General features: G+C 52.2%; 2 protein-coding genes across 2 annotated transcripts; both read left to right on the forward strand.

Annotated features, from left to right (window-relative positions):
- The first annotated feature begins 250 nt into the window (after positions 1-250).
- CTSD (cathepsin D) lies at positions 251-13,587 on the forward strand. Its single transcript, XM_010711093.3, has 9 exons — positions 251-476; positions 786-942; positions 2,817-2,940; positions 4,237-4,355; positions 7,507-7,706; positions 8,583-8,705; positions 9,557-9,701; positions 10,331-10,429; positions 10,990-13,587. The coding sequence occupies exons 1-9, from the start codon at positions 409-411 to the stop codon at positions 11,149-11,151; spliced, it is 1,197 nt and encodes a 398-aa protein (XP_010709395.2). The 5' UTR covers positions 251-408; the 3' UTR covers positions 11,152-13,587.
- A 3,700-nt stretch (positions 13,588-17,287) lies between these two features.
- On the forward strand, positions 17,288-24,490 carry IFITM10 (interferon induced transmembrane protein 10). The gene is made up of 3 exons (XM_085224323.1): positions 17,288-17,387; positions 18,217-18,640; positions 23,608-24,490. Exons 1-3 carry the CDS (start codon positions 17,362-17,364, stop codon positions 23,755-23,757), a joined length of 600 nt encoding a protein of 199 aa, XP_085080449.1. The 5' UTR covers positions 17,288-17,361; the 3' UTR covers positions 23,758-24,490.
- The last annotated feature ends 1,434 nt before the right edge of the window (positions 24,491-25,924 follow it).

The following is a 25,924-nucleotide window of genomic DNA, read 5'->3' on the forward strand; positions in this document are numbered from 1 at the left end:
AAGAAATAAAAAAATAAAAACCAGCAGCACCAGCTCGTGACCGCTGCCCCCCTCCCCCAAGGCTGAGTCACGGCCGCAGGGTCAGGTGGCGGCCCGCTGCTGCTGCTGCTGTTGCTGCTGCTGCTGCTGCTGCCGCCGCCGCCGCCGCCCCCTGAGCCGCGCTATGCTGTGCTATGCTATGTTATGCTGTCCTGTGCTGTGCCTTGCCTTGCCGTGCCGTGCCTTGCCGCGCCGTGCTGCTCTGCTCTGCTCCGCCCCGCCCCGCCCGCCGCACGTGACGCAGGGCCGCCCCGTCAGCTGACGCTCCGCGCCGGGCCTGGGGCCGCCGCTACAAAAGCGGGGCGCGGGCGGGGCGGTTTCCGCGCTTCTGTTTTAGGGGGAGCAGCGCGTTGTAAGCGTTCTGCCACCATGGCGCCCCGCGGCCCGTTTGTCCTGCTGCTGCTCGCTCTGGTGGGGCCCTGCGCGGCCCTCGTCAGGTGAGGGATTGGGCGGCGGCGGCGTGCGGAGGGCTGGCGCTGCTGATTCATGGTGCTGCGGGGTTGGGGTTGTGCTGGGGCTCTGCGCAGCCCTTATGGAGGTTTCCCTCTGCTGAGATGAGGGTTGCCGGTGATTGGGCTCTCCCCATCTTTTTGGGTTGGGTGTGCCGTGTGGTGCTTCAGGATCGGGGATTGTCTGCCTCATCTGTGTCTTGCTGGGGCCAGGCTGCCTTCTTTAGGGGGTAGGAAGTGTGATGGGTGCTCAGCCAATAGAGCCCCTGTAACCGGGTGTTCTCCCCTGCCCCACAGGATCCCCCTCACTAAATTCACCTCCACGCGCCGCATGCTGACCGAGGTGGGCAGCGAGATCCCCGACATGAATGCCATCACGCAGTTCCTGAAGTTCAAGCTGGGCTTTTCTGACCTGGCTGAGCCCACTCCAGAAATCCTCAAGAACTACATGGATGTGAGTACCCAGCCCTGCTGTCCTGGCTGGTCCTGGTGCTCCTGGCAGAGCTGTGCCACCTGCTGCAGCTCAGAGGACCATTGCCAAATCTTTCAGTTGCTTAACATCATTAAGAAGTTAAAAATAATAAGCATGGTGCCACTGAGCTGCTGGATTTGCTGCTCTGTGACCTATTTCCTTCCATCTTTCCCATTAATTGCCGTGTATGGTAGTTGTACATGTGGACCTGCAGGCTTGGTGGTGCTCCTAGCATTGCTGTGCTGCACTCTGTCATGCACAGGTGCCAAACCTGTCCCTGCTTTCTCCTTCTGAGTCTCCTTGGAATAATCCTCTGGTGGATGCAGGGATGTTTCCACACCCAGATAGTAGAACTAGCATTGAAAGAAGATCCCAGATAGTGCAGATGAGATCTTATCACAAATGCGTCTGTCCCACGCACAGCCCTCACCTGGGGACAGGGAAGGTGCTGGTACTACTCCCCAGGCCCTTATGGAGCCCCATCCCATAAGGAAGAGTTGTGACTGTTCAAGCAGTGGTGTTGAAACCAGCCCCAGTGTGGCATGGGTCTGGGGTGCTGTGCTGCCAGGACTCAGGTGTTTGCCCTGTACTTCAGTGTGCTGAAACACTGCCAAGCTAAAGAACCTTGGCAAGAATTCAGGTGTTGCTCCAGAACATACGTAGCTTCAGCTGAAGTGCAGTCTTGGGTTCAGGAAGAAAGGGGAAGTACCCACCTCAAGTGGGGCATCTTGAAGCAGTCATAAGGACCAGCCAAACCTGTGATATTGGGTAAGTGTCTGCTGGTGCTCTCTGAACCTAATAGAGCCTGAGAAGAGCTCTGCTTGCTGGAAGAGCTGCAGGAAACAGACAGCCACCTCATGTGGTTCCCCACAGGTTGCTTTCATTTGTCTGTGTATGGGATTTATGTGGCCACCATGCCACAGCCCTGTAGGGCAGCTGATTTGGCTGTTGTTCATAGTAACCTGTGCATGGGTGAGTTTAAATGTTCTGTCACTCAGAGGGGATTTGACCTTGGTGACAGAGTGGAAGCTTATAGTCAGTTATTTTTAGGTGGGCTGACCCCAGAAGTAGTGAAGTGAGTGCTGGCTCCCCACTGCAGTTAGTGGCAATGAGTTATTAATTACTCAGTGAGAAACCAAGTGTTCAGGAGGTGCACTTGGAGTAGGCACTTTTATTCCTGTTCTGAGGCTTCCTCCCCCAAACTGATCACACCCAACTTGAGTACTGGTTATGCTCCTGCACCCCAGGGCTCATCAGCAGTACTGAAACCCTCATGGCAGCAGTGGGTATAACCCCATGTGACTTGCAGTTCCTCCCCAGACCTGCCAGCACAGCAGCTTTCCAGCCAACTTGTGCTGTTCTGGCTTTTCATCAATGCAGGTGCTTGCCCTGCCTTCCTCACAGCTTTTTCTTCCCCTTTGTGAGCTGTACTTCTGCCTGCACACCTTCTTCCCTTCCATGCTTTCAGTCCTCACTACAAGTACCCATCCTGCTTCTCCCCATTTATGCTTTTTCTACCTGCAGTAGTTATGTTTGAGCACTTGTAGAGCCCATCACTCTCATGAGTGGGACAAAGGCAGTGGCTACAGAAGAAGCCAGTCCCTTTTTTTTCCCCAAAAAAGCCTTGAGGAAGATGTCATTATTTTCTTTGCTATTACATCTGTTACATTAGCTTGGGAGTGTTTATATTATCAGGACACCCCCCCTCCACCCATGGGTGTGGGTAACAGACAAGGGTTCCTTGTGCCCATCCCATGCTACTGCAGCAGTTATCTCTTCAACTCAGGGTGGCTATGTGGGATGCACTCCATTATCACTGGGCACCTCTGCTCACAGGGCACCTTTTTCTTTTGCAGGCCCAGTATTACGGTGAGATTGGCATTGGGACCCCCCCACAGAAGTTCACTGTCGTCTTTGACACAGGCTCCTCCAACCTCTGGGTGCCATCAGTGCACTGTCACCTGCTGGACATCGCCTGTTGTAAGTGTCACAGCTTGTCCTTCCCTGTGCAGTGCCAATGCGGGAACTAACGTAATGAACCTGCCCCTGCCATGAACTGGAAGCCCCTAGCTTGCATCATCATCATGTTCTCCTGCTGAAAGGACGACCTGGCTATAGCAAAGTAGCTAATAGACTCTGCTGATCCACCTGGAGGGAGGGAGGAGAGGTCTGGGCTGGTGCCAAGCCTTCCCTGCCCCTCTAGTTCACACCCTCTCTCCTAAAGCTGCTCCCTGTTGCCCACGCATGAGCCCAGCCTTCCTGAGCAGCCTTGCTCCTGTGGCTGGGAACCAATGAATGCTTCCCCAGGTTGCTGGGTTTCTCCCCAAATTACAGACTTGTTTCATTGCGCAATGGTGGGGGGGGGAGGGGGGAAGGGCAGCTTCTTGCCAGATCTGATATAAACTGTCCTAGTTTCTGTTTTATTGTTGCATGGAGCATGTGACTGCATGTTTATGGGTTTTATAATTAACATGAACCAGGTAGTCACTCTTCCCTGTGATGAGAACATCTAATGAATTACATTCTTTTCTTTATTTTTTCCTCTGCTCTGTGATGTTACTATGAAATAAACCTCCACAAATGCAGGTTTCAAACCCAGCTATGGTGAAATGCCATAAAGAAACCACCATCTGTGCTGTTTAAGTGGCAAGGGGAACTCCAAGGGGCCAACAAAAACAAGTGAGAGGTGACCTCCAATGGCTGTTAAGGGCAGAGAGGGAATCTGAACTTCTGCCCTGTGTTGTACAGCCCTATAATGCAAAAAGCATAGGTTGTGGGAAAACAGTACTGTTTTTTAATTTGTGTAAGCAAAAATGGACATACAGATTTCCAACTTGCCTTGATAAGACCATTAAGTCCAAGTGTTTGTGTCCAGAGCAGAGTATATTCAAAGCCACCCAGCTCTCCATGGCATGACAGGCAGCCATAGGGACATCTGTCTCCTTGTCTAATGTGCCCTGACATGTGCCAGCCATGTATAGTCCAGGCTCTTAATGCACTGTGGCCAAATCCTATTGAAGTGCCAAATTGGATCTCCCTGCCTGATTCCCAGACCTTCTCATTACATTCAAGCTGGCCCTTGCAGCACCAAGTGTCTTTGTGCCCCAGGCATGCTGTGTAGCTGGGTATTGAGTTATTTTGTGGTTAACACTGGGGAGGCAAATAGCAGATGTTCCTGGTGCATTTTTGAGGTGTGTTTTTCTTGTGACTGAAGCCTGTTTGAGGTGCAGAGGAATATTAATGCTCATGTCCATCTCTTCCCCTCCCTGCTTGCAGTGCTGCACCACAAGTATGATGCATCCAAATCCAGCACCTATGTGGAGAATGGCACTGAGTTTGCCATCCACTATGGGACTGGGAGCCTCTCTGGATTCCTGAGCCAGGACACAGTCACAGTAAGTAATGGTCAAGTTTCCCCCTGCCAGCTTTTGGGAAAAGTACTTGAAACAGCTTGATTTCAATGGGTCTCACTTCTGGAGTGTTCCACTTGTATCAAGCATTCTTCAGTACCGTCTTTCAAAGTGTTTTGAAGTGAGAAGGTAACTACACCTGAGGTGGGCAGGGCTAAGGAAGGGATTAACTAGGGGGTCAGTGAAAGCAGAGCTGAGCAGGAGCCATGCTGCAGGTGTGCTCTGGCCATCCTTTTTTTTTTTTTTTTTGACCCTGGAAAACTCATATCCTAACTATGTGCACCAGGACCAACCTGCAGGCTGCTGCTGATGTCCAACTTGCTCTTGGCTGACATTCTGATGGCAGGAAGTGTTCATGTAGGCAGCCGATGGCACACAGAACACAAATTGGCTCCATTGCCACTGCAGAGCCAGCCTCATCCTGGTCCTGTGTGGAGTGGTGCCTACCCCTTCAAATGTCTTAAGGGTTTCCCATCAGCCATTGATGGGCTGGCTGGAGGTCACTGAGCTGCTCGTAGCTTCTTGTCTCAATTTCCTTCCAGCAAGTAAAGGCTGAATACTTTGCTATATAAAGGGTGTGTACTCTGGAACTTCAGGTGCTCCCTGGGACAAATGCACTTGAGTGTACCAGCTGCTGGTAGTCTGTGGGACACGTGCTTTCAAGTTACTGGCTGTCCTTGCTGGAGTAAGAGCATATGTTTGCCTAGGGGAGGGAAACTAAGCATTGTGAATAAGCACAAATCCAGAGCTTCTCAGCTTTCTGTGTTAGTTTGAGCTGGAAAGTGTTAGGCTACTAATGCCATTAGAATTAGAAGAAAAGTATCCAAGCTAAAGAAGAGCCTGGAGTTTTGTGCAAGCAAGTAGTAAATGTTCTATAGCTCATCCTTAGAGTAGGTAACTTGGAAAATGGATGGGAGCTGGGGGAGCTGCTATTCATTCTTCATACTTGTTTTTTTTCTCTACCACCTGGCTTTGGGACCACTTCAGTTTCATGACGTGTTCTTCAGTGAGCTTAGAAAAACTCTGTGAGAAAACAGCCACCCATCCAAACCTTTGCATACTTTGTTTACTGAGCAGGCAGAGCAGCCTGCTTGGGCCCTGCTGGTTGCAGAGCTGGTTGTATGGCAGCTGTGCAGGGATGGGGAGATCTGGAAGGAGCTCCTGCAGGCATGGAGTAAGGCAAACAGCAGCTTTATTGTCCTGTGAAAGTGTGGGCTGGTTTAGGCACTTTCCAGCTTAATGCGGGGCTGAAGTGAGTCAGAAGGAAAATTGCAACTTTTTTTCTGTAATTATCACCCTAATGCCTGCTTGCTAATTAGCTCTCTGCTTCCCAGCAGCATAGAGGAAGAACTTTGTGCCTGAGCTTGTTTGAGGGGAGTGAGGATGGCTGTTGGTAACCAGCACAGCTGGTAGTGCTCAGTTTCTGTGTGGATGGGAGCAAGAGGAACCTCTTGCATGGCTCCTGGGCAGCACTGTGCTTCTAGTGCAGAACAAGGGGAGATCAGAGACCTTCAGACTGAATATCATGATGATTCCACTGGGCATTTCTTCCTATAGGCAAGCTTGCAGTCTGTGGTTTTGGAGTACAGACTCTCTGAAACAGCCTCCAGAGTTGCTGTCTCAGCTCCAGCCATCCAGATGGATGGAGACAGCCCCAGAAGTGTATGGTAGCACTGGCATACTACTGAAGGGCACTGGTTGGTGGGTGGCCCAGAGTCCCCCTGCTCTCTGAAGGTGTTGAGCGCCACTCTTGCTGTGGAGGAGCAGTGCTTCATGTTGCCATGCTCCCTGTTTGCCATGTGGCTGAAGATGCACTTGGGTCTCAGTCCTGCTGAGGATCAAGCACAGATGGGCAGCGTCTCCATGAGCCTGCTGAGATCCCACCACCAAGTTGTCATTAGCTTCTTGAGCCGGAATAGGAATTCAAACCAACTCAAGTCTTATCTTTGTTTTCCTTCAGTGGAAGCCTTATTGATTTTTTTTTTTGAGTTGCTGCAGGACCAGCTTTGGATAGCTGCCCTTCGTGGAGGGTGGCCCTGCTGTGCATTTTCTCTTCAAGAGGTAGAGCAATTGCTGTTTGAAACAGCTTTTGAAAGCTATAGGAACTTACAAACGGATGTGTTGCTGTGAGCTGTTCTGGCCCACATCCTGCCATGTGGCTTTTAGCTTTTGCAATGCTGACTTGCCCTTTCTGATCTGTAGATACCATTAAAGCCAGCACCGCCTGCCCAGTCAGTCTGTCTAACCCTGAGGGGATGTTTGTCATTTACAGGGATCATTATCTACCATCGCTGTCTGCCATCAGGTGGGCAAGGCCAAGCTGTGCAGTCCAGCCTTGTTTACTACAGGGCTGCTTGCTAGTGCTCTAATACAGAGACCAAAACTGCCTGTGTTGAGCCAGAAGCTGGGCAGCTTCTGCATTTCTTCCTGGGAATTGACCCTTGTGCCATGTCCAACGTGGAGAGGAGTTTCAGCTTTCCAGTGCAGATGGTCCTTCTAATACTGGTCCTTCTAATGACCTCTGTATTTGCCTTACTCTGATTACTATTTCTGCGCCAACATCACTTTCCTTACTGGCTCTTCTCCTGCCACAAGAGGTCTGTGTGAGCTGGTCTCTTTTCTGGACATGAAGCAAGATCCTGGGAATATTTCTTGTATTTGGGTGATTGCAAAGTTCTTTAGCAGAAGTGGGAAGAATTGGTGGTCCCAACTGGGTATGGATGCAGCAGCCAGGTGAAGGAACATGGGTATGCTTTGGATGGATAAGGGAAGGGCTATAGAGTGAGAGGACAAGCCCTGCACAACAAGGAGGAGTTACAAAATGGTTTGACCAATGCTAGAACCCAGCAATAGTCTAAGAGGGCTGAGTGAGGTGCGCAGTGAGTGAAGGGAAGCTCCTGCACATGGGGACACAGGGTTTCACAGGTATTTGAGGTGCTACTGGATAGCCAGAGCGGGCTGTCCCACCAAGGAGGGTGGCACCATGTTATCTGTTTTCAGTTACTTACGAATGCAAGGACAAAAGCATGATGGTGTGCTGAGGGACAGCCTGTGTTTAGTGAGGACCCATATTCACCCTAGTTCTGTGGGTCATCTCTTTTCACAAACTCTTTCCTTCTGTCCCCTCTACCTACAGCTTGGTAACTTGAAAATCAAGAACCAGATCTTTGGGGAGGCTGTGAAGCAGCCAGGCATCACCTTCATTGCTGCCAAGTTTGATGGCATCTTGGGCATGGCATTCCCAAGAATCTCTGTGGACAAGGTCACGCCTTTCTTTGATAATGTCATGAAGCAGAAGCTGATTGAGAAAAACATCTTCTCCTTCTACCTTAACAGGTACTGCTGGGTTTGGTGGCACCATATCTCACTGTCAGGATAAGCACTAGTATTGCTGAGGGGGTCTCAACAGGGATGTCTTGCTGGAGTGGGAGGGCTGAACACTTTGCTTTTCCTTAGTATGGAGTAAGGAGAAGGGAAATAGTAAAATGGCTGCATTTCTAATCTTAAAAAAAGCTGAGTAGATCTGCTACCTGACTTCTGAAGAAGAGAGAGGCTCTTTCCGGAGGAAAGAAGTAAAAAAATAAATAAAATAAAAGGATTGCAGTCATAAGATCACATGCAACTAGGGCAGCCCTTTTTAGTGGGGTAAACGCAGCCCCAGTCTGCAGCTGATATCCACAAACCACGTGCCTGTGTCACCTTGTAGACAAGCACTGATGATGGGGCTTATCCTTCCTCCTGCTCTGGGAAAACCATCTACTGTCTTGGCCAGTTGTTGCCAACCCTAAGGTACCCCAAGCACCCACTTCAGCTCAAAAAGGAGTACATCTGGAGAGGGGAGAGCAGAGAGGGCTACTACTGGCAGTTCCAGCACTGTCCCTCCCCATCACCATATTTTTTCCCATCTGCTCAGCAGCGGTCTTTTATCTGACAGTAACCTTGAGGATCCAGCTCTGAGGCCATTGGCTGCAGTGGATTTGGGCACAGATACTCTGCAGGATGATTTGGAAAATATTCCAGTTTTCCCCTTCCCTAATCTATCTCAGAGTACTTGTCTTTATACTGATATATAATAGGGCAGTATAAGTTATTTACCTCCAATGTTACTAATGCTGTGCTTCACCTCCAAACTCCCCAGTGTGTTTTGGGGATGCGTGGAGGGGTTTTCCTCACCTTACCCCCCTGATGATGGTGATTTGTCTTTCTTTGCAGGGATCCCACAGCTCAGCCAGGCGGTGAGCTGCTGCTGGGGGGAACTGACCCCAAATACTACCGTGGCGACTTCAGCTGGGTGAATGTCACACGCAAAGCCTACTGGCAGGTCCACATGGACTCGTAAGTCCCATCGCACCCCTGTGCAGACAGCCCTGCATCTGTCACGCCTGAAGCAGTGCTGAGAGCCTCCTGTGTGTTAAACTCTGAGCTGTCGGTTGGCAGCTGTTGATGAGCAGGATGCAGCCCCAGGAAGGCAGCCCTTGCCTGAAGGGCACGGTGCGGCAATCAGTGCGCATTGTTGGAGGCAGGGGGAAGGGGGAGCTGCCGGCCAGCCCTGCTGTCTATTCTGAGCTCCCCCACGTGATAGAAGCTAAAGAGCAGGCTGTGATCAGTGTGTGCTTCTTTACTGAGGGCTGCTGCCCTCCCTGGTGCAGGGTTTTAGTTGTCGCCTTCCCTAAGCCATGCTGCATTGGCAAAGCCTGCAGAGATCAAGGCGAGGTTTTATCTGTCTGCACCACTGTGAAACTTGATGTGGGTGAGGAAGCCAAACAACTCCTCCCCTGCCTTCTTAATGTATGTGAATCTTTCCCTTGCTTACAACCCCTAAAGCTGTCTTAGCACTTGGCTAGCACTTTGCTTTTTACAGTAGTGTGGGCACAAACCCCTACCAGTACACATAGCAATCTAAGGTATCTGCAGAAATGCAGACATGCACCAAGGCACCTATTTAATTTCAGTCATGCAGGGACTGTGTGGAATCGGGATCTATGTGTAGCAGAGAAACAACCCTGCTGCTACGTCAGGATTTGAGTATCCATCCTTCTCTCAGGCCTTCTGTGGCTATCTCTTGCAGTCCTCCCTGCATGTCTGTATAATGCCCAGGCTCAGACATCCCCGCTTTAGTTCAGTTCTCTGTAGCTCTTGTTGGGGCATCTCTAAGGACTGTCTACTCTCTGGACATCTCTCCCCAGGGTGAATGTTGCCAATGGGCTGACTCTTTGCAAAGGGGGCTGTGAGGCCATTGTGGACACGGGCACTTCTCTCATCACTGGACCCACCAAGGAAGTGAAGGAGCTGCAAACTGCCATTGGTGCAAAACCACTCATCAAAGGCCAGGTGAAGCCACTTTGAATGTAATTGCACCCAAATCATTTAAGAGATGCTGGTCTCCTGTTCTCTGATCCCAATCTGTGCTCCAGAAAAAGCCCCCAGCACCGGAAGCCCCCTTCTGTCCTTGGAATGGAGATGGGAGCAGTAGGAGGACTTGGTGCTTTGGGTCACTTCTGCCACTCATCTTGGGGAGGTGGAGGAGAGGGATGTGAGTTGCAGCTGAGGCCAAGGATTCACATTAATGAGAGTCCAGAGGCACTTTAATTACAAATACATCTAATGCAAATGACAGCCCATCCGTGCCAAGTGTTTAACCGTCATACTTAATCTCCCAAGGTCGTCTTCCTCCCTGAAATCCTGGAGGGATGGGGATTGTAGGGGCTCAGCAGAGTTGGACCTGAACCTGCCATCCTCTGGCTCCATCCTTGCAGACCTAAACAATTCTTAACATCCTTTGGCCCCACTGCTCAGTGCCCTGGGTGGCAGCACACTTACCCCAGCTCAGGATGCTTTGGCTCCCTGAGATGAGAAATGTTTTGGGAGGAGGGGGAAGACATGACCATTCCAGGTGAGTGACTGTTGTTTCCTGAGGGTTTGGGAGCTGCCATCTGATGTCTTGGCTGCTTTTCTTTCAGTACATAATCCCCTGCGATAAGATCTCGTCTCTGCCTGTTGTCACACTCATGCTAGGTGGGAAGCCCTACAAGCTCACTGGGGAGCAGTACGTCTTCAAGGTATGTCCAGGGCAGCTTCTGACAGCCCAGCTTCTCTCCCAAGACCTGATTTTGTCTCTATTGCTTGGATCCAAGCAATGAAGTCCAAAAATCCCAGAACAGTAAAAGCAAGCCTGGACCTGGCACTTGGTGAAGTGAAGCCTGAAAGATTGTGGTGGTGGTAGTGGCTGATGGGTCCAGGAAACTTCCACGTCCTGCAGGAGCAAGCTCTCCTACATGATGCTCCCTGCTCAGGGAGGGGAGAGAAGGAAAGGGTAGGCAGTTGAATGCTTTCTACAGATGTTTTGCCTTTTCTATTGACTTCTGATAGTATTATGCTGGCCTCCTTTTAAAGGAGGCCTCCAGTCTTGCATGGAAGGTAACTGTTGTCTCATGGCTTACGAAGATCACCTTGTGCAGATTTTCAGGAGTTTCAGCAGTGGCTTTTACTATTAGCAGCTCTTGCAAGCTGCAGATCCCAGGATGTGAGAGAGGCTGAAGTGCAGCTGGGGTTGGCTGGTACTATTTGCAAGTCTGTAAGGTTGTGGGGACCTCTGGCTGAAGTTCTTGCTCTTCTCTAGGTTTCTGCACAAGGAGAGACCATCTGCCTGAGTGGGTTTTCTGGCCTGGATGTCCCACCGCCTGGGGGCCCTCTCTGGATCCTGGGAGATGTCTTCATTGGCCCCTACTACACTGTCTTTGACCGTGATAATGACTCTGTTGGTTTCGCCAAATGTGTCTAAGCGCCTGACCCCCCTCCCCTCTCTCTGTCTCTGCTACACACAAACACTTGCATACACACACAGGAGCTGTAGAGAAGCTGTAGAGAAAGATTATCAGGATTAGAAACCCACTCAGTGGGGAAAAAAAAATACCAAAAAGGAATTCAACTAGACTTAAGGTTACAAGGAAAATAGTCATTGTTATTGTCCTGCTAGCTACTTTTCCCCTTCTGAGTAAGTGGTGCTGGGATCGTTGTAGTTGATAAAATCAGCTGGACTAGCCCCTTGCTTACTGCTAGATGTTTGAGTATTTGTTTTTAAGATCTGCTTTCAAAGCTGAATGAGCCCCCAGAGATCCTGGGGAGGCAGCTGGCTGGCTCTGTTCCTGCAGAGGTGCTGTGCTGGGGCTTCACTGGGGGAGAAGGATGGAGAAATCAGGTGGTACTTCTGGTTTGTCACTGAAGTGGGGATCAAGCCCATCACTCTGGGTGAGGAAGCAATTGCTAGACCTCCATTATTTGGTGCTGGTTTGATCCTCAGAGAGTATGTCCGGGGCTGAAGCAGTAGGGGATTGTGTAGCATGTACAGGATTTGAGTTTTGGTATTGAGGGGCTCTGTTTGTGTGTCTTGTGTTTTGAAGGCACTAGTGAGAGCAGGGGGTGTGATGTCAGCACGCCTGGCCTGAGCCTCTCAGACCTAGTAGGGCAGGGACTTACAGGAGGGTTCCAGGCAGTGGGACTTTTCAGGAAGTAAGAATACAAAGGGGGGGGGGAGGTCACAATAGGTTTTAATACAAGTCACTTGATTTCATGTCCATGAAGGCCCAGCCTTGTGCTGAGGCTGAGCAAAGTCACTAGGCCCAAGTTTTCTTGGGTTTGTTGAGCTTCTCCCAGGTTTTCCTTGCTAGCTTCTTCCAGAACCAGTGAGTTGAGGGTAATGTTTCCTAAAGCTTGTAGATCATTTAATTGCTTTGGAAAACATTACTCATAGTGTTTTGAATGTCCCTAAACTCAAGAAATGGTTGGCAGAGGCAGCAAGTCTTCCAGGCAGGAGGCTGTGGGTTTGCATTTGCACTCCTTTTTCCCCTACTAAGTCCCAAAGCCCAGGGTTTAACATCCTCCCTACCTGGCATGTTGTTCCCATGTTACTAACATCAGTGAGATCTCTGTCCATTTACCTCCTGTGCTGTAAAGCACCAAACAAAGCATTTTCTTGTTTTGGAGAGATGGTAGCTGAAACTATGTTTGTAGTTCCACATCTTTGTCCTGGAGATCCAAGATCTGGGCATTTGGATGCGTTTGTTTCATTGGTCGGGCATCAGTAAGCATACACCAGGTGAGCAAGGAGACAGTGGTAACTGGGAGGATGGTAAAGTGAGTTTTTAGTAGAGATCAGAAGAGTTCCTGACAGCTCCCAGTCCATGCTGAGAGGGAGAGTATGGTCATTGTTTTCCCACATCCTGAGGTTAAAGAGGTAAGGGACAGAGCTGAGGGTGGCAAGACAACCACCAGCAGGTGTGTGAATAGGTAACTAGTCAAGGTGAGGTATGTATACATGTGAGTTACATCATCCTCAACAGTAAATCTACCATGAGCTTTGGGACATGAGTGGGGAAGAAGTCTACGGATGAACTATGAGAGGGCAGCTGCGGGTAGTGAGCACCTAGCCTGCAAATGTTGCTTGTCTCCACCTGCTGTAATAGTCCAGTTGGCTTTATAAACATAACTGATGCTATGGAGGTGTCTTTTGTGGACAGCAGGGACATTTCTAATGTGTATATTGTCCTATATAACTCTGGATGTGACGTATCTGCTGCTCCCAGACCTTGCTTTTGCCTGCTCACAGACCTGCAACCCTGGATCTGGATTCCTGTGGACTTATGCTTCTGATTAAGAACAGAATGTTACTGAAAAAAAAAAAAAAAAACTGCTTCAAAATCAACAGCACATTTCCAGAGAGCCCACTTCTTGATTATGTACCTGGAACACCTTGAAGTCCTGCTAGACCATTTGCAAGCTGCAGGATTTACCCAGCACAGTGAGATGGCATCTTGAGTACCCATTTGTTTTTTTTTTTTTCTTTCAGAGCTGATATGGGGAACATGGAGGGGGACAGTGGGTTTTGAATGTTCCATGTCAGATTTTAGCTGTGCAGAACTGGCCATCAGACAGCAGCTCTGGTGGATATGCAATGCCTTATAGCCTCCGTGGTCACCCAGTGCACAGCCCAGAGCCATACCCTAACTAACATATCGTGGGATAGGCTGGAGGAGCAGTTGGGTGTGACTGCATTTGCAATACAAATCATAGTCTTCACTGAAATGGTTCTCCTCCCCTTGTTTCTTTTATCTGTTTTTAAACCAAACTCTAACTGTGTGACTTTTTTTTTAATCTAATTTGCTGTCAGAATTATTGTCTCATCCTAGAAAATTGAAAAGAAAATACAGTATTTCCCCCCTTAACTGTCAGTCTGGTCTTTCCTTAAGCAGTTTAAGGTGTTGAAGGCCTGGTGTCTCCCAGACCTGAGGGCTCAGTATTGCTGGTAGCTCACTTGTATAGACTCGTACATGTTTCAGCAGGTTCTCTTGGTTAAGGAAATAACTGGCAGGCTGTTAGGTTTCTCTGTTTCTGTGCATTAGAAACAGCATCTGCAGAGTGACGTGACAGTTCCACCTGCTTGTTGCTGGGCCAGCTAGGACAAGCTTTTGCTAGGCTTTGAACAAAATGTGGTCCTATAGTGACTAAGGCAAGACTAATTCCAATTTAAAACCCGTTAAGACATGGAAAAACCCATTAAGACATGGAGTTTGCATTCCTAGAGTCTGGTGATGAAGACCATGGGGTGTTTTCTCTTTTTGGAATGTAGCAGAAATCCCTTTCTCTTGCCTGGCTGAGTGGCTTTTAGTCCTTGCACTGATGTATGGAAACTGAAGATGGTGATGCAGAATGAAGGCCCCATGTGCCAGGTGCAAGATAAGAGCTAATCCCTGCTTTGGAAAAAAAACATCTACATAAGTAAGGCAGATGCAGCCAAGTCCCATCCCACTTTCTGAATGCAGATCTAAGCGTGCAAAGAGGTTAAATGATTCCCTTACTGGCATGTCCAGAGCCTCTATTCCTCTGAGATGCTCTAATACCTCAATCAACCCCTTTCCTATGTTAAAGGGATGGCTGTAACCCAAAAGGATTGGCTGGGTCATGAAAACCAACTGTTCAGCCCAAGGGGAGATGTCATTGATAAAATATGAGGGTGTTGTTTTTACAGTAGGGATCGTGCCTGGGCCGTTAATCACGCCGTGTTAGACATGGTGCCTCAGCAGGAACAGGTTCAACCTTGATCTTGGCCAAGAGATGGGGAAGCCAACAGCCAGGCTGTCCTCAGCCAGGCTGTTCTCTCATGCTTTGCCATGGGGAGCAGAAGGCGCTCAGCCTGTGAGCAGCCTGGATTCGGCCCTGGGTTATATCACCTGCAAACTCTGGTTTGTATCAGTTCTCGTTTACTGCACCACCTCTGCAGAACTCCATCTACATGACAATTTGATGGCTTACTGCTTATTAAAGTGTCTCCACTAATTCAAAAAGGATAAATATTTTCCTTCCGCCTCCCCTCTGCAGCAGGGTGCCTGGTCTGATCCTTCCTCTGTTACCTCTGGGGTTGCTAAAAGGCTGCTTCTCCCCCAGCCTACAGGGAGGGGAGTCAGACCTGTGTTTATGGAGGCAGTGTGCAGCTCTGGCTGGCGCAGCAATTTGTTGCATTCAGAAACTATTTTAATAACCATGAATGACTAAGCACGTTGTTTGGGACTGGTGACTCCTTTTTCCGCTCTTTCTTTGATCTATTTATTTTTAGGCTCCACTGGGAGGGGAAAAGGAGTAGAGGCTGAAAGCCACAAGACAGGAGTGAGAAACCCAGGGAGAGTGGGAAGATGGGGTTCACCTTTCCAAGCTGCTGCCCACCTCAGTGCTTGTGAGGCTTGGCAATCCATCAAAGACTTTCCAGGGTAGAACAGGAGTGAGTGCTGAGGTGCCTGCGGTCTTTCTCTTGAGAGAAGCAGGGTTGAGTCCTGCTGATGTCCTTCCAGGAAGCTGGAGCAGGATTTGAGGTGGAAGTCTCAGTTCTCACAGTATGTCTTACAGTACTCCATTGTGCTGTAGCATATGCATCTCCAACATGGGTACAAAATTGCTTTAGGATAGGAAACGCCTTCCTGTTGTGTAGCCCTCAAAGTAGAGGGCTCTCTTTCACATGCATATATGACTTTTAAAAACACACAAAATAGAAGCATATAAATAATGCATAATTTTTTATTATTCTTATCATAAAACTGGGCTTAGGTTGAAAGGGACCTCAAAGCACAGTTTCAATTCCCCCTGCCATGGACAGGGTTGCCACTTGACAGGGTTGCCACTCAATGGATCAGGTTACCTGGGGTCCCATCCAACCCAGTCTTTAAACCCATCATCTTCATGTCAGCATGTGCCCTCCTCTGTTGGTGCTATGCTTCCAGCACCACCCTGCTGCCTCCTCCACATCCTCTCCAATTTCTTTCTCCCTCTTCATCCTCTCTCCTTTGCTGACGTTAGGAAGAGAGCAGTACACAACTTCTGCAAGACAAACAAACAACAGGCTCATCCTGGGCTGATGTAAACCTGTTGTTTGCGAGTGGAGGAGCCAATGACATGGGAGAACATGAGACACAGGTGGGGCTGTGCCCTGTCCAGGCTGGTACCTGTCCCCAGCCAACACCATGAGATGCCTCAGGGGAAAGCCACGAAGGGAATTTGGGATTCAGGAAGCCTTTTGTCTCATCCCTCTCGTAGACACTGGTAGTTACCCATGCTGCTGACACTGTTGTGTCTCTTAGCCACCTGGTTTGATCTCTGACATCCCCTGCAGGCTTGGCTGCACCAAATAAACCTGTTGGCACCTTGTATTTCCCCTTCATTTTTTGCCTTATTTCCCACTATTAAAGACACTGATCTTCTATGGGACCATGTGGTTCCCTGATGATCGTTTTTCACTGTGCAGAAGATCTGAGTTTTCACTCTGGGGCTCTGAATGTTTAGCCAATACCCAGGACCTTGTAATTTGTTACCATGAGGAGGAGAATTAATGGCACAGTCAGAAATTTTGTGCTACTCTGCTTATTTACAGGGCCTACATCCAGGATCCAAGCCGGACTGCCTATTGTGTTGGCTTTCCAGTTGGTTTCAACACACACAGTAGCACTGTGGAATTTAGGACCTCACCAGCCCACCAAGCCATGGGGCAGTGGCATATCCTAGGGCAGGCAGCAACCTGCCTGCAAAAAGTTGCATTGCTGCTCCTGGAGGAGGGATGCTCTGCAAGGTTGCAGGCTGCAAAAAGCTGCTCAAGTCAGTTGTTGTTCCTTAACTCAGCACGTTGTGGGCAGGCTTAAAGCACTTAGTGAGGATTTCCCTTCCCCTGCAGGTAATGCCTGCGTAAGCTTTTATTTTACCCAACTCTTCACAAGCCTTAGTGGCTCATCTGCAGGATTTCTCTGAGCTTTCTCTGCTGCCCTTCTGCAGCTGCCATTACAAAGCCACCTGCGCCGGGCTGGCCTGCAGGGTGACATGGTGTGTCCTCCTGAGTGACCTGCCTGTCCCTGCTGCTCTCTGCCACCGCAGCACTCACATTTGGGTTCCCACACAGCTCTCGTGGCTCTTGGAGACCCTTTTTGTAATCCTGTGCCAGTGACCATGGCCGGGTCCTCCTGGCCTCATCCGTCCTTCGTGGCATCCCTACTGCCCACCCTAGAGCAGCCACGGACCTCGCATTGTGCCACTCATATCATGAGCTCTGCTCGGTGCCCACAGACACTATCACTTTTCCATCCACCCGAGGGCACAAATGGCACTGTTTGCCCCACGTCACCCCATGATTTCCTGCCACGTCCATGGGAATAAAGTACCATGGTCTCTGTGGGTGATGCTGGGGCTGCGGGAACCAGCCGGCTGCCCCTACCGGGCTGCTCCTCATTCCAGGAGGCACGAGAAGAGCAGTGGGGCCGAGCCTTCCCGCAAGAAGCACATTCGGGGCGCTGCCCACCCCCTAAGTTCCCCCCCCATACACACCGACGCTGCCCCCCCCCCCCTCATTCCCCAGCTCCAGCGGCGAGGAAGAGGCAGTGCTGAGCCGGATATGCTGCGGCTCCCGCAGCCCTCCCTGTAGTGTCCCCGCCGCTCCTCCCGATGCCTTCCGAGGAGACGGATGGACGGACGGACGGGCAGCGAGAGGTGCACTGCTTTCCTAATCGCACGGCTACGGAGGGGGGCGAGGGAGGGGGATGCAGCCTCTTCCCACCCCCTTCCCCATCCCCTGTCCTCATCCCCTTCCTCCTCCTCCTCCTCTTCCTCCTCCTCTCCGGCCACTATATTCTCCAAAAGGGAAGGGGGAGCTGCTGGCAGGTGGAAGGGATGGGGGAATGTAGCCCCGGCAGGAATCCCGCAGAGGAGAGGGCTCGGCGAAATAATGACAATAATAATGATAATGACAACAATGATAACAAAACCACGCCGGGAACGAGCGGGGGGGAGCGGGGAGGACGCGGCGCTGTGCCGCACTGAGCCGCCTCCCGCACTGCCCAGCACAGCCCGACCGCGGCCCCCGCGCTCCCCATCCCGGGATGGGACGGACGGCACAAGGCCCGGACAGACCGACAGCCAGAGGGACAGCCGGAGGGACGGACGGACGGAGGACTGCGGGCGGGGGCAGCGCGGCGGTCTGGCAACTCTCCCCGCAGCGCTCCCCCTCCACCCCGCCCCGCTCTTCCCAAGTGCTTTTTGCGCTTTGATTTGTTGCTTTCTCCTCGCGTCGCCCCGTAATTCCCCCCCTCGCCCCGCCATCCCCACCCGAGATGCGGCCCCGTGCCCCCCTGCGCTGCCCTCCCCTTCCTCCGATCCCCCCTTCCTTCCCTCCGCTGCCCTCTCCCCCGCTCCTCTCCCCGCTCTCTCCTCCGCCTCCCGCTCCCTCAATCTCTCTCCTGCCTCCCCCCCACCTCTCCCCTTTCTTTTTCCCCCCCTTTCTCATCTCCCCCCCCTCCATCCCCATTTCTCACTTCGCCAGGGCAGAGCGCGGTGACGCCGCCGCCGCCGCCGCCGCCACCACGGAGAGGACGCAGGACCCTCCCTTGGGCCCCCCGTGCCCTTTCGACGGGGCGGCCTGGGCCCCCCGCCCCCCCCCGGGCCCCCAGCAGGGCTGCTTCGCATGCATCGCCAAGCCCCCGGCCCTCCGGCACGGCTCGCCCGTCCTCTCGCCCTCCTCCGCCGCGCAGCTGATGGAGAGCAAGGGCTGCAAAGGGGACAGCCTGCGGCCGGCGGGCCCGTGCAAGCATTCGGTGGAGAAGAAGACCATGACCAACCCCACCACCGTCATCGAGATCTACCCCGACACCAGTGAGGTGAACGACTACTATCTCTGGTCCATCTTCAACTTCGTATACCTCAACTTCTGCTGCCTCGGCTTCATCGCTTTGGCCTATTCGCTGAAAGTGAGTGCTGAGCGCCAGGGGGAGCGCTTTGGGGCCGGGGGTAACTCACATCCGTGCCACCGAAGCGGGAGGTTGCACCACCAGCTGTGGGGATGGGGATGGAGATGGGGAGGTGGCGACGTGGTTTGGAGCTGTTTGGTGGAGAAGGGGCACTTGGACAAAAGGCAGCTTTCCAAAGGCACATACCACACGGGTATCCTGCACTCTGGTCACTTCTTTGGGGCAGGCAGGGAGCTGGTAGGATGAGATGCAGTGGCACTGCGCTGTGGGGCAGGAGCCGTAGGTGCCATCGGGCAACACTATTGGTCAGGTTGTAGTAGGAAGAGGTTGCCAGCATGGGGTAATGCTGCTTCTGTGCTTCTTGTCCGATCTCCCACTAAAATCCCCAAAAGATGAAAGCTGCGAGGGGAGCAGCCTGGCTGGGATGTGAGATTCAGCACTGGAGCACCCAGGAGCATCTCAGGAGCTGCCACAGGAAAGGGCCCTGGGCTGCCCTTCCCTTCCTAAAGATGAGCCATACACACCCACAGAGAGCCCACGGCTGCGGGGCAGCCCTGTATGGGTCACGCTCTGGGGACAGGCAGCCGGCTGACGTGCATTGGCAGCAGCATTTAGCGGGAGGCCGGCACGCAGCCCAGCTTCGTCATAGAAACAGATCAATGAACCCCAGGCAGCACCGGGCAGGGAGTGCTGGGCAGCTCTGGGCTCAGCCTGCACCAGTCCCCTGCCTCAGTTTCCCTTCTCTGAGGTTGGGGTTGTCCTTGTGCAGGAAGAACAGAGAAGGTTTCGCATCTTCAGGGCACCACGTAGCTACACCAGGTCTCCCTGTGGTCCCTGTGCTGCGGACAGCAGTGGGGTCAGGACCTGCCCGAGCCATTCTATGAACCAAGGGGTAGGAGAGATCCCCTGGAGGTCTGTGATATCCATGGCTCCTTGCCTGAGGGGAACACACAGCCCTCGGAAACAAATTAGCGTGTGGCAGATCAGGCTGGTGGGTGCTGCCCAAGACTGGGCTGTGTGCTGGGACAGAAGAGGGACAGAACGGAGTCACTGCGGCAGTAGCAGCAGTAGGTCTGGGCTGAGAGGAGCATTGGGACACTTTGTGCCCTGAGCCCACAGGTGTCTCTGCAGGCACCCCAGCATGTGGTAGCACTTCCAGCAGCTTCAGCATGCTCTGACAGCGGGTGCACACTTCAGTACTGAGCTGGTGTGGGGCCTCTGGGTGCCTTGCTGCTGTCTGGGACCTGCCTGTAGTCCTTCAAAAAGATGCCAAAGCAGCTCACCAAGGTATTTGAGCTCTTACACAAAGAGTTATATGAAGTCGGGTAGAGCGAAGGCAATAATATCCCAGCCAGGTTCTCCACGTGACCCATAAGGAGCTCTGGGTGATACCATGCTGCACACCTCTCTGTTTTCCCTATAGTGGGACAGGTGCTTGGCAGCCGTGGCTCTCAGATTATATCCCTCAGGGCTGTTTCTGCACCTCAAGGTCAGTGCGGTGGAGCAGGATTGTTGTGCCAATTCAGAGCTGTGTGCACTGGGCTGGGGCAGAGGAGATGAGCGGCAGCACCGAGGGAGATGGAGCCCTTGGGTCACCTCCCTGCAGGCCCAGGGCCACTCCAGCACTCTGGGTTCCTTCCCTTTGATCAAGAAGGCACTGCTGCAGCTCTCCCACATCGTGGTTCGATGGGCTGCCCCCCTTCCCAACTCCCAGCAGTAGTGAATGGTGCATTGGAGCACAGTGTCAGGAGCTCCTGCTCTGAAGCTCTATCTCTAGAGAGCACCAGGGGAAGCCAACAGCTCTCTGGGCACCAATTAGGCAACGAGGCAGGAGCTGGGATAAACTCCACTGCGGGAGCTGTGCTTGGACTGCACTGACATCAAGGCAGCAAGGCTCTCCAGTGGCATTTGGAGCCCGTCCGGCAGCTCGTGTGGCTGCTCTCAGAGCTTTGCTGCCAGCGAGGCATGAGGCACATGGGTGATACGATGGCTGGATTTGCTCCCGGCTGATCCGCGGAGCAAATAAACCCCAGGATTCGCTCCAGAGCAAAAAGCTCCTTACGCGCAGGGAAGCAGAGCGCTGTGTGGGAAATGGGTTTACAGCCAAACCAGCCTCTTCCCAAAGCGTGCCTCCACCAGCTGCAGGCTGAATACTGAGCGCAGGCTGCCTTCAGCATGGCCTCATTAGAGTCGTTATCAACAAGCCATTTGTCTCCTTGGGAAAGCTGACACAGCACTGGTACCCACCCGCAAGCGCCAGCTCCTGAGTGAGAGCTGAGCCTGAAAGCTGAGATGGGAGGTGGGAAAGGAATGGGAAGGGTGGGGATGGAAGGAGGAGACGGCACGTAGCATTGGTGGAAGAGGAATGGAGGGAGGTGAATGTGTGATGGGGCTGAAGGAGGGGAAGGGAGTTGCCTTGAATGGGGTGGATCTCCAGCACAGCCCTGGCGCAGTGCTTTGGGGAAACTCCCGGTCAGCAGATGTGGGATAACCACCCTCACCTATCAGCTATCTCCATGGGAAGAAGGGCCAGGATCCCAGGATAACTTCAGGCAAGGTGGGGAGGATCAAAGTCAAGATGATAAGAAAAGTGTCTGGGACTGAGACAGCACCCGATCCGGGGTCAGGGTGTTTATATGGCCCTGGGGACCTGTCCTCACTTTGGGAAGAAAGGAGACTGCTTCCAGGCTCAGACTGCAAGCAGTCTGGAGCAGGAAACACCTTTTCATTATGCTTGTGTGCCGCAGGGACTCCATCACTCACCTGTAACTCACAGGCAATGTAAATTATAGTGGCCAATATGGGATATTTGCATAAGGATGACAGCTGAAGTCACAAGGTGTGTGGGAAAATAATAAGGGAGGAGAGGAAAGGACCACACCAAAGGGCTTGGTGAGAATGAGAGATGCACGCAACCAAGGAGGCTGGGGGCAAAGCTAAGGGCAAGAGAAAAGACGTGGGCTGCAGGTGATGGAGAACACAGGGAGAGCATCACTTCCTCTGTGGTCTGCAGGAGCAGGTGGATGGGAAAAGGAGACACCAGGGGCCCATCAGGAGGGGAAAGGAGCCCAAAGCAAGGTTAAATTGGGGGCATTGCCAGGAAGGGAAGGAAAAGGGAGATGGAAGGGCCAGGGAGAAGGTATGATGTTGAGAGATGGTGTGTAGCATGGGAAAGAATGAAAGGTGGGAGCACTAGGAGTGAGCTAGGAGAGAGTTCCAGGGAAGGGAGGAGCAGAAGGTGAGGAGGCGGGGAGATCTCAGGGCAGGAGGACCTGATCCCACAAGGGCACAGCAAGCAGAAGGGTGCAGAGCTCAGAGCACCAGCCCCACTGGTCTGCATGGGTCGGGATCCTCACCATGATGAAGTTACCACTCCTGGAGGTGTTCAAGAGATGTGTGGATGTAGCACTAAGGGATGTGGCTCAGTGGGCATGGTGGGGATAGGGTTGCACTTGGTGATCTTAGTGGTCTTTTCCAACCTTAGTGATTCTGTGATTGTATGAAGAGAAGAATGCCCTGGGGCTGCCCTTCACCTCAAGATGCCCACTCCAGCAAACTGGAGCTTCGCATCTCTCCAGGCTTTTGGGAGGATGCAAAACCCCAGAACCATCCTGGGCACAGAGCTGCCACAAAGGGCAGAAGGATTGCCACCTTCCCTGAGGTCATATCCCATCCAGGCAGGCTACCAGGCCAAGCACAATACGTGATGGCCAACAGCATGGTATTGAGCTGGGACTCTCCTGGCATCCACTCAGTGCCAAGACATAGAGGAAAGGTTTCTGCTACTGCCTGCCTGCTGTGCAGGTCCTTGTGTGCTCAGCTGGCCCCACTGTTGCTGGCTGTGCTCAGAGCCCTGCAGGAAGAGAAGCATGCTGTTGTGAAGCTGCATGGCCCAGAAGGACAGAGGGGTCCAGCAACCCGTCCCTGTGCCGAGCAAGTGGCATCAAGCTTCTAGGAGAGCACTGCAGGAGGGAGAGAGAAAAAAAAAGTGGCTGAGACGTGGTCTGAATGCAGCACAGGATGTTTGCAGAAAGCTCCTGGTCGATGAGAGGTTTTTTGTATTTCCAGGAGGACTCTGAGGCTGCTGCAGGATTTCACAGCCTGCCACCGACACCTAGCGTTCAGCTAGCAGCACTTTGCTCGTGATAGCAAGCACGGGGGGCTGAGCGGGAGTGCAGCCCCAGAGCCCTCTGGCATTGGGCGAGCAGCACCGCACACGCTGCACCATCCCAAGGGTGCTGCCAACCCGATGCGGGAAATCGGGCGAAATTCTCTGGTGCCGCGTCCTCTGTGCTCCGGGTGCTGAGTGCCACCTGCGAGAGGTCTGGCGACGGGGATGTGGCCGTGCTGGAAAGGAATGGAGCGCACTCCAAGGGTGAGCATCGCCATCCCTGCCTGGTGTTGCCACCTGTTGCCTGGCGATGCCATCCTGGGCTTGGTGAGGCCATCTATCGTCCAGCGATGCCGTCCGCTGCCCGGCAGTGCCACCTGCTGCCTGCTCCTGTCATCGCTACTCCTGGCAGCCTGGAGGAGGTGGGGACGAGCAGGTGACATGGACGTGGGAAGTCCATGGTTGTCCTAGCCTGCAGGATAACAAGGACGGCACCAGCTGTAAGGTTCATAGAATGGTTAGAGTTGGAAGGGACCCTTAACAGTCATCTGGTCCAACTCTCCTGCAGTGAACGGGGAAACCTACAGCTCAATCGGGTGCTCAGAGCCCTGTCCAGCCTGACCTTGAATGATTCTAAGGATGGGGCATTGCACTTCTTGGGCAACCTGTTCCAAGCTGGCCCTATAGTGCCTTGCTTCAACTGGTGCTAACCTCAGAGCTGCCAGGATGGCATGGCACGATGGGAGGGTCCATCAGCACCCAGATCTCTCTGGGGATGCATTATTACTTTTATTACATCATTTTATTACATAGTATCACAGTACATCTCCCAGTTAATTTTGTTTTTCTGCCTCAGGTCCGGGATAAGAAACTCCTCAATGACTTAAATGGCGCAGTGGAAGATGCCAAGACAGCCCGGCTTTTTAACATCACCAGCTCAGCCCTTGCCACCTTCTGCATCATCCTCATCTTCATCTTCCTGCGGTACCCCCTCACTGATTACTAGCAGGAGGCCAACAGCAGCACCGCCGCCAAGATGCCTCTATGCCAGAAGTGTCTGCAGTTGTTTCCTGTAGCAAGGACACGAGAGTAAAACAACTCCACCGTGATGGCAAAAAAAATAATAATAATTAAAAAAAAAAAAGTAAATACAAAAAATAAAAAATAAATGAGTTTATCAGCCCGGGCAAGCGTACTCTTCCTGCTCCTAAACAGTATGTGGACTGCTGTAGGAAAGGGTTTCACTTTTGCAAGTGTACAGGAAGGAAAAGAGACCAAGAAGATCTTATTTCATGGCAAACAGAGCTGTGTAATGTGAGTGTGCAAAGCTGAGAGCTAAATGTGTGGCCAGATGCATGGCCGTAGAGGCCTTTGGGCTACAAGACAGGGCTGGGAGGAAGGTGGCATGCCCAAGGTCAATGGGATGACCAAGGCTCAGAGCATATCAGACGCTTTCAGAGTGCCCACTGCCCCACAGCGTTCTGTTGTTTTCCTTCTGTGATGCAGTTCTACTGAATTTAATTCATGGGTTGAGATAACCATCCTGGAGGGCTGAGTGTTAGGGTGTTGGTGTCAGAGAGCCCCAGTGCCTCCAGGTCAACCCCAGCGCATTAAAGGGCAAATTTCTCCTTGGGATCACCCAGCAGTGTTGAGGACGAAGGCATCTCCTGGAGAACTCCATGTGCTCTGTGAACCAAGTGCTACTGTATTTCTGTAACACGGTCAATAAAGATACCTCTGATATCTGCTGCTGCTGGGTCAATTATCGTAGCATCATCGAATCATTAAAGGCTGGAAAAGACCTCAAAGATCACCAAGTCCACCCACAATCCATCCCCACCATGCCCACTGGCCATGTCCCTCAGTGCCACTTTTCCACTGTTCTTGAACACCCCTAGGGATGGTGACCCCTGTTCCTCACGTTGGTCTCCCTTCTTTTTGCACAAAGACAGAAAGGATGGACAACGCTGCATGCTAGGGAAGGGACGGGATGAATCATCCACATTCGACGTGCTGCTTAAAAAAACACCTTGTATTTCTTGAGTTTTTAAGATGAGAGGGCTGAGGGGAAGTTACATATCCCTGAGCCCTTGGGATATGCCAGTCTCCAGGGACGGCTGAAGAGACAGGGCAAAGAAGCAGAGAGTCGCAGCTCACTGGCAAGAGACAATGCCTGTGTCCCCGGCGGCTGCTTAAGGGAGCGTCAGGCAGGGATGAGGGATGCAGGAGGACGTGTGCCAGGTCGGAGAGCCAGGACTGCGCTGACCCCTGCAATGCTCAATCAGCGTCGGGCAGAGCCAAGGCAGCCAGGAGGCAGGCTCCCCCCGCCGGTGGTACAAGAATGAAGAGCTGTAGTCTGAACCTTTAGCTCCCCAGGCAGCACGAAACGTCAGCTCTGTGCCATCAGCCCCAGGTCATAGCATAAACAAATGGTCAGGCCTGGAATAAAATACAGCTCCCTGACCTCTTATCTAATTGCATATTCTGCAGCTGTCTCATCTTTTTCAGGTGTAAAATGAGCTCCTCAGCACACGGCAATTCCAGCTCTGTTTCTCTTCCCTTCACTGAGACTTTTCCAGCCTCGTCGCACCAGGAGGAGGCAACAGCATACACTCCAGAGGAGAAGTGTGGGATGAGGTGATGCAGCATGTCAGCAGCAGGACAGTCTCTCAGGGACACCAGTGCTGCCCAGAGCTCCCCTGGGCTTCACCTATGGGCAAAGTGATGGGCTTTTGCCTTGACCTCTTAAAGTCTAACAAGGTGAAGGGCAGAGTTCTTGAGCTTTGCCCTGGTGATCACCTCACAGGTGGTTTTCTACGTGGAGAGCCCCAGCTTGGCATGCAGGAGCAGGGTTGCTCAGATAAAGCCAGAGCTGAAACAAAGCTGGATGCAACCCAGAGCCATCCCTCCTGCCTCTAACGAGTGTGACAAATGAGTGCCATCATCTCTTCCCCTATGGGCTGCCCCAGTCAAAGGAGGGCGGTTGCTGCTGTAATGAACCAGGGGAATATTGCACTGACGCTGCAGCATTTTTCATGCATCACCTGCCAGGGATGGACAGGCTGGGCTATTATTAGCACCACCATGCTTGTTATTTGCTGCCAGGAACACCCACGTTGGGTGAGGCATCTCCGTGTAAATGCTGCAGCAGGGCCGAGGTGCACCAAAACCTG

This window comes from Meleagris gallopavo, chromosome 5, assembly GCF_905368555.1.
Source record: "Meleagris gallopavo chromosome 5, MGAL_WU_HG_1.1, whole genome shotgun sequence".
NCBI classification, from domain to species: domain Eukaryota; kingdom Metazoa; phylum Chordata; class Aves; order Galliformes; family Phasianidae; genus Meleagris; species Meleagris gallopavo.

What these genes read in the sequence shown, in the direction of transcription:
- CTSD (XM_010711093.3), top strand. Translation starts at nt 409, where the DNA reads ATGGCGCCCCGCGGCCCGTTTGTCCTGCTGCTGCTCGCTCTGGTGGGG. An exon ending in CCTGCTGGACATCGCCTGTT is followed by an intron (nt 2,941 to 4,236) that starts GTAAGTGTCACA and finishes CCCTGCTTGCAG; the next exon opens with TGCTGCACCACAAGTATGAT. An exon ending in GGGAGCAGTACGTCTTCAAG is followed by an intron (nt 10,430 to 10,989) that starts GTATGTCCAGGG and finishes GCTCTTCTCTAG; the next exon opens with GTTTCTGCACAAGGAGAGAC.
- IFITM10 (XM_085224323.1), top strand. Translation starts at nt 17,362, where the DNA reads ATGGACGGACGGACGGGCAGCGAGAG. An exon ending in GGACGGACGGGCAGCGAGAG is followed by an intron (nt 17,388 to 18,216) that starts GTGCACTGCTTT and finishes TCACTTCGCCAG; the next exon opens with GGCAGAGCGCGGTGACGCCG. An exon ending in CTTTGGCCTATTCGCTGAAA is followed by an intron (nt 18,641 to 23,607) that starts GTGAGTGCTGAG and finishes TTTCTGCCTCAG; the next exon opens with GTCCGGGATAAGAAACTCCT.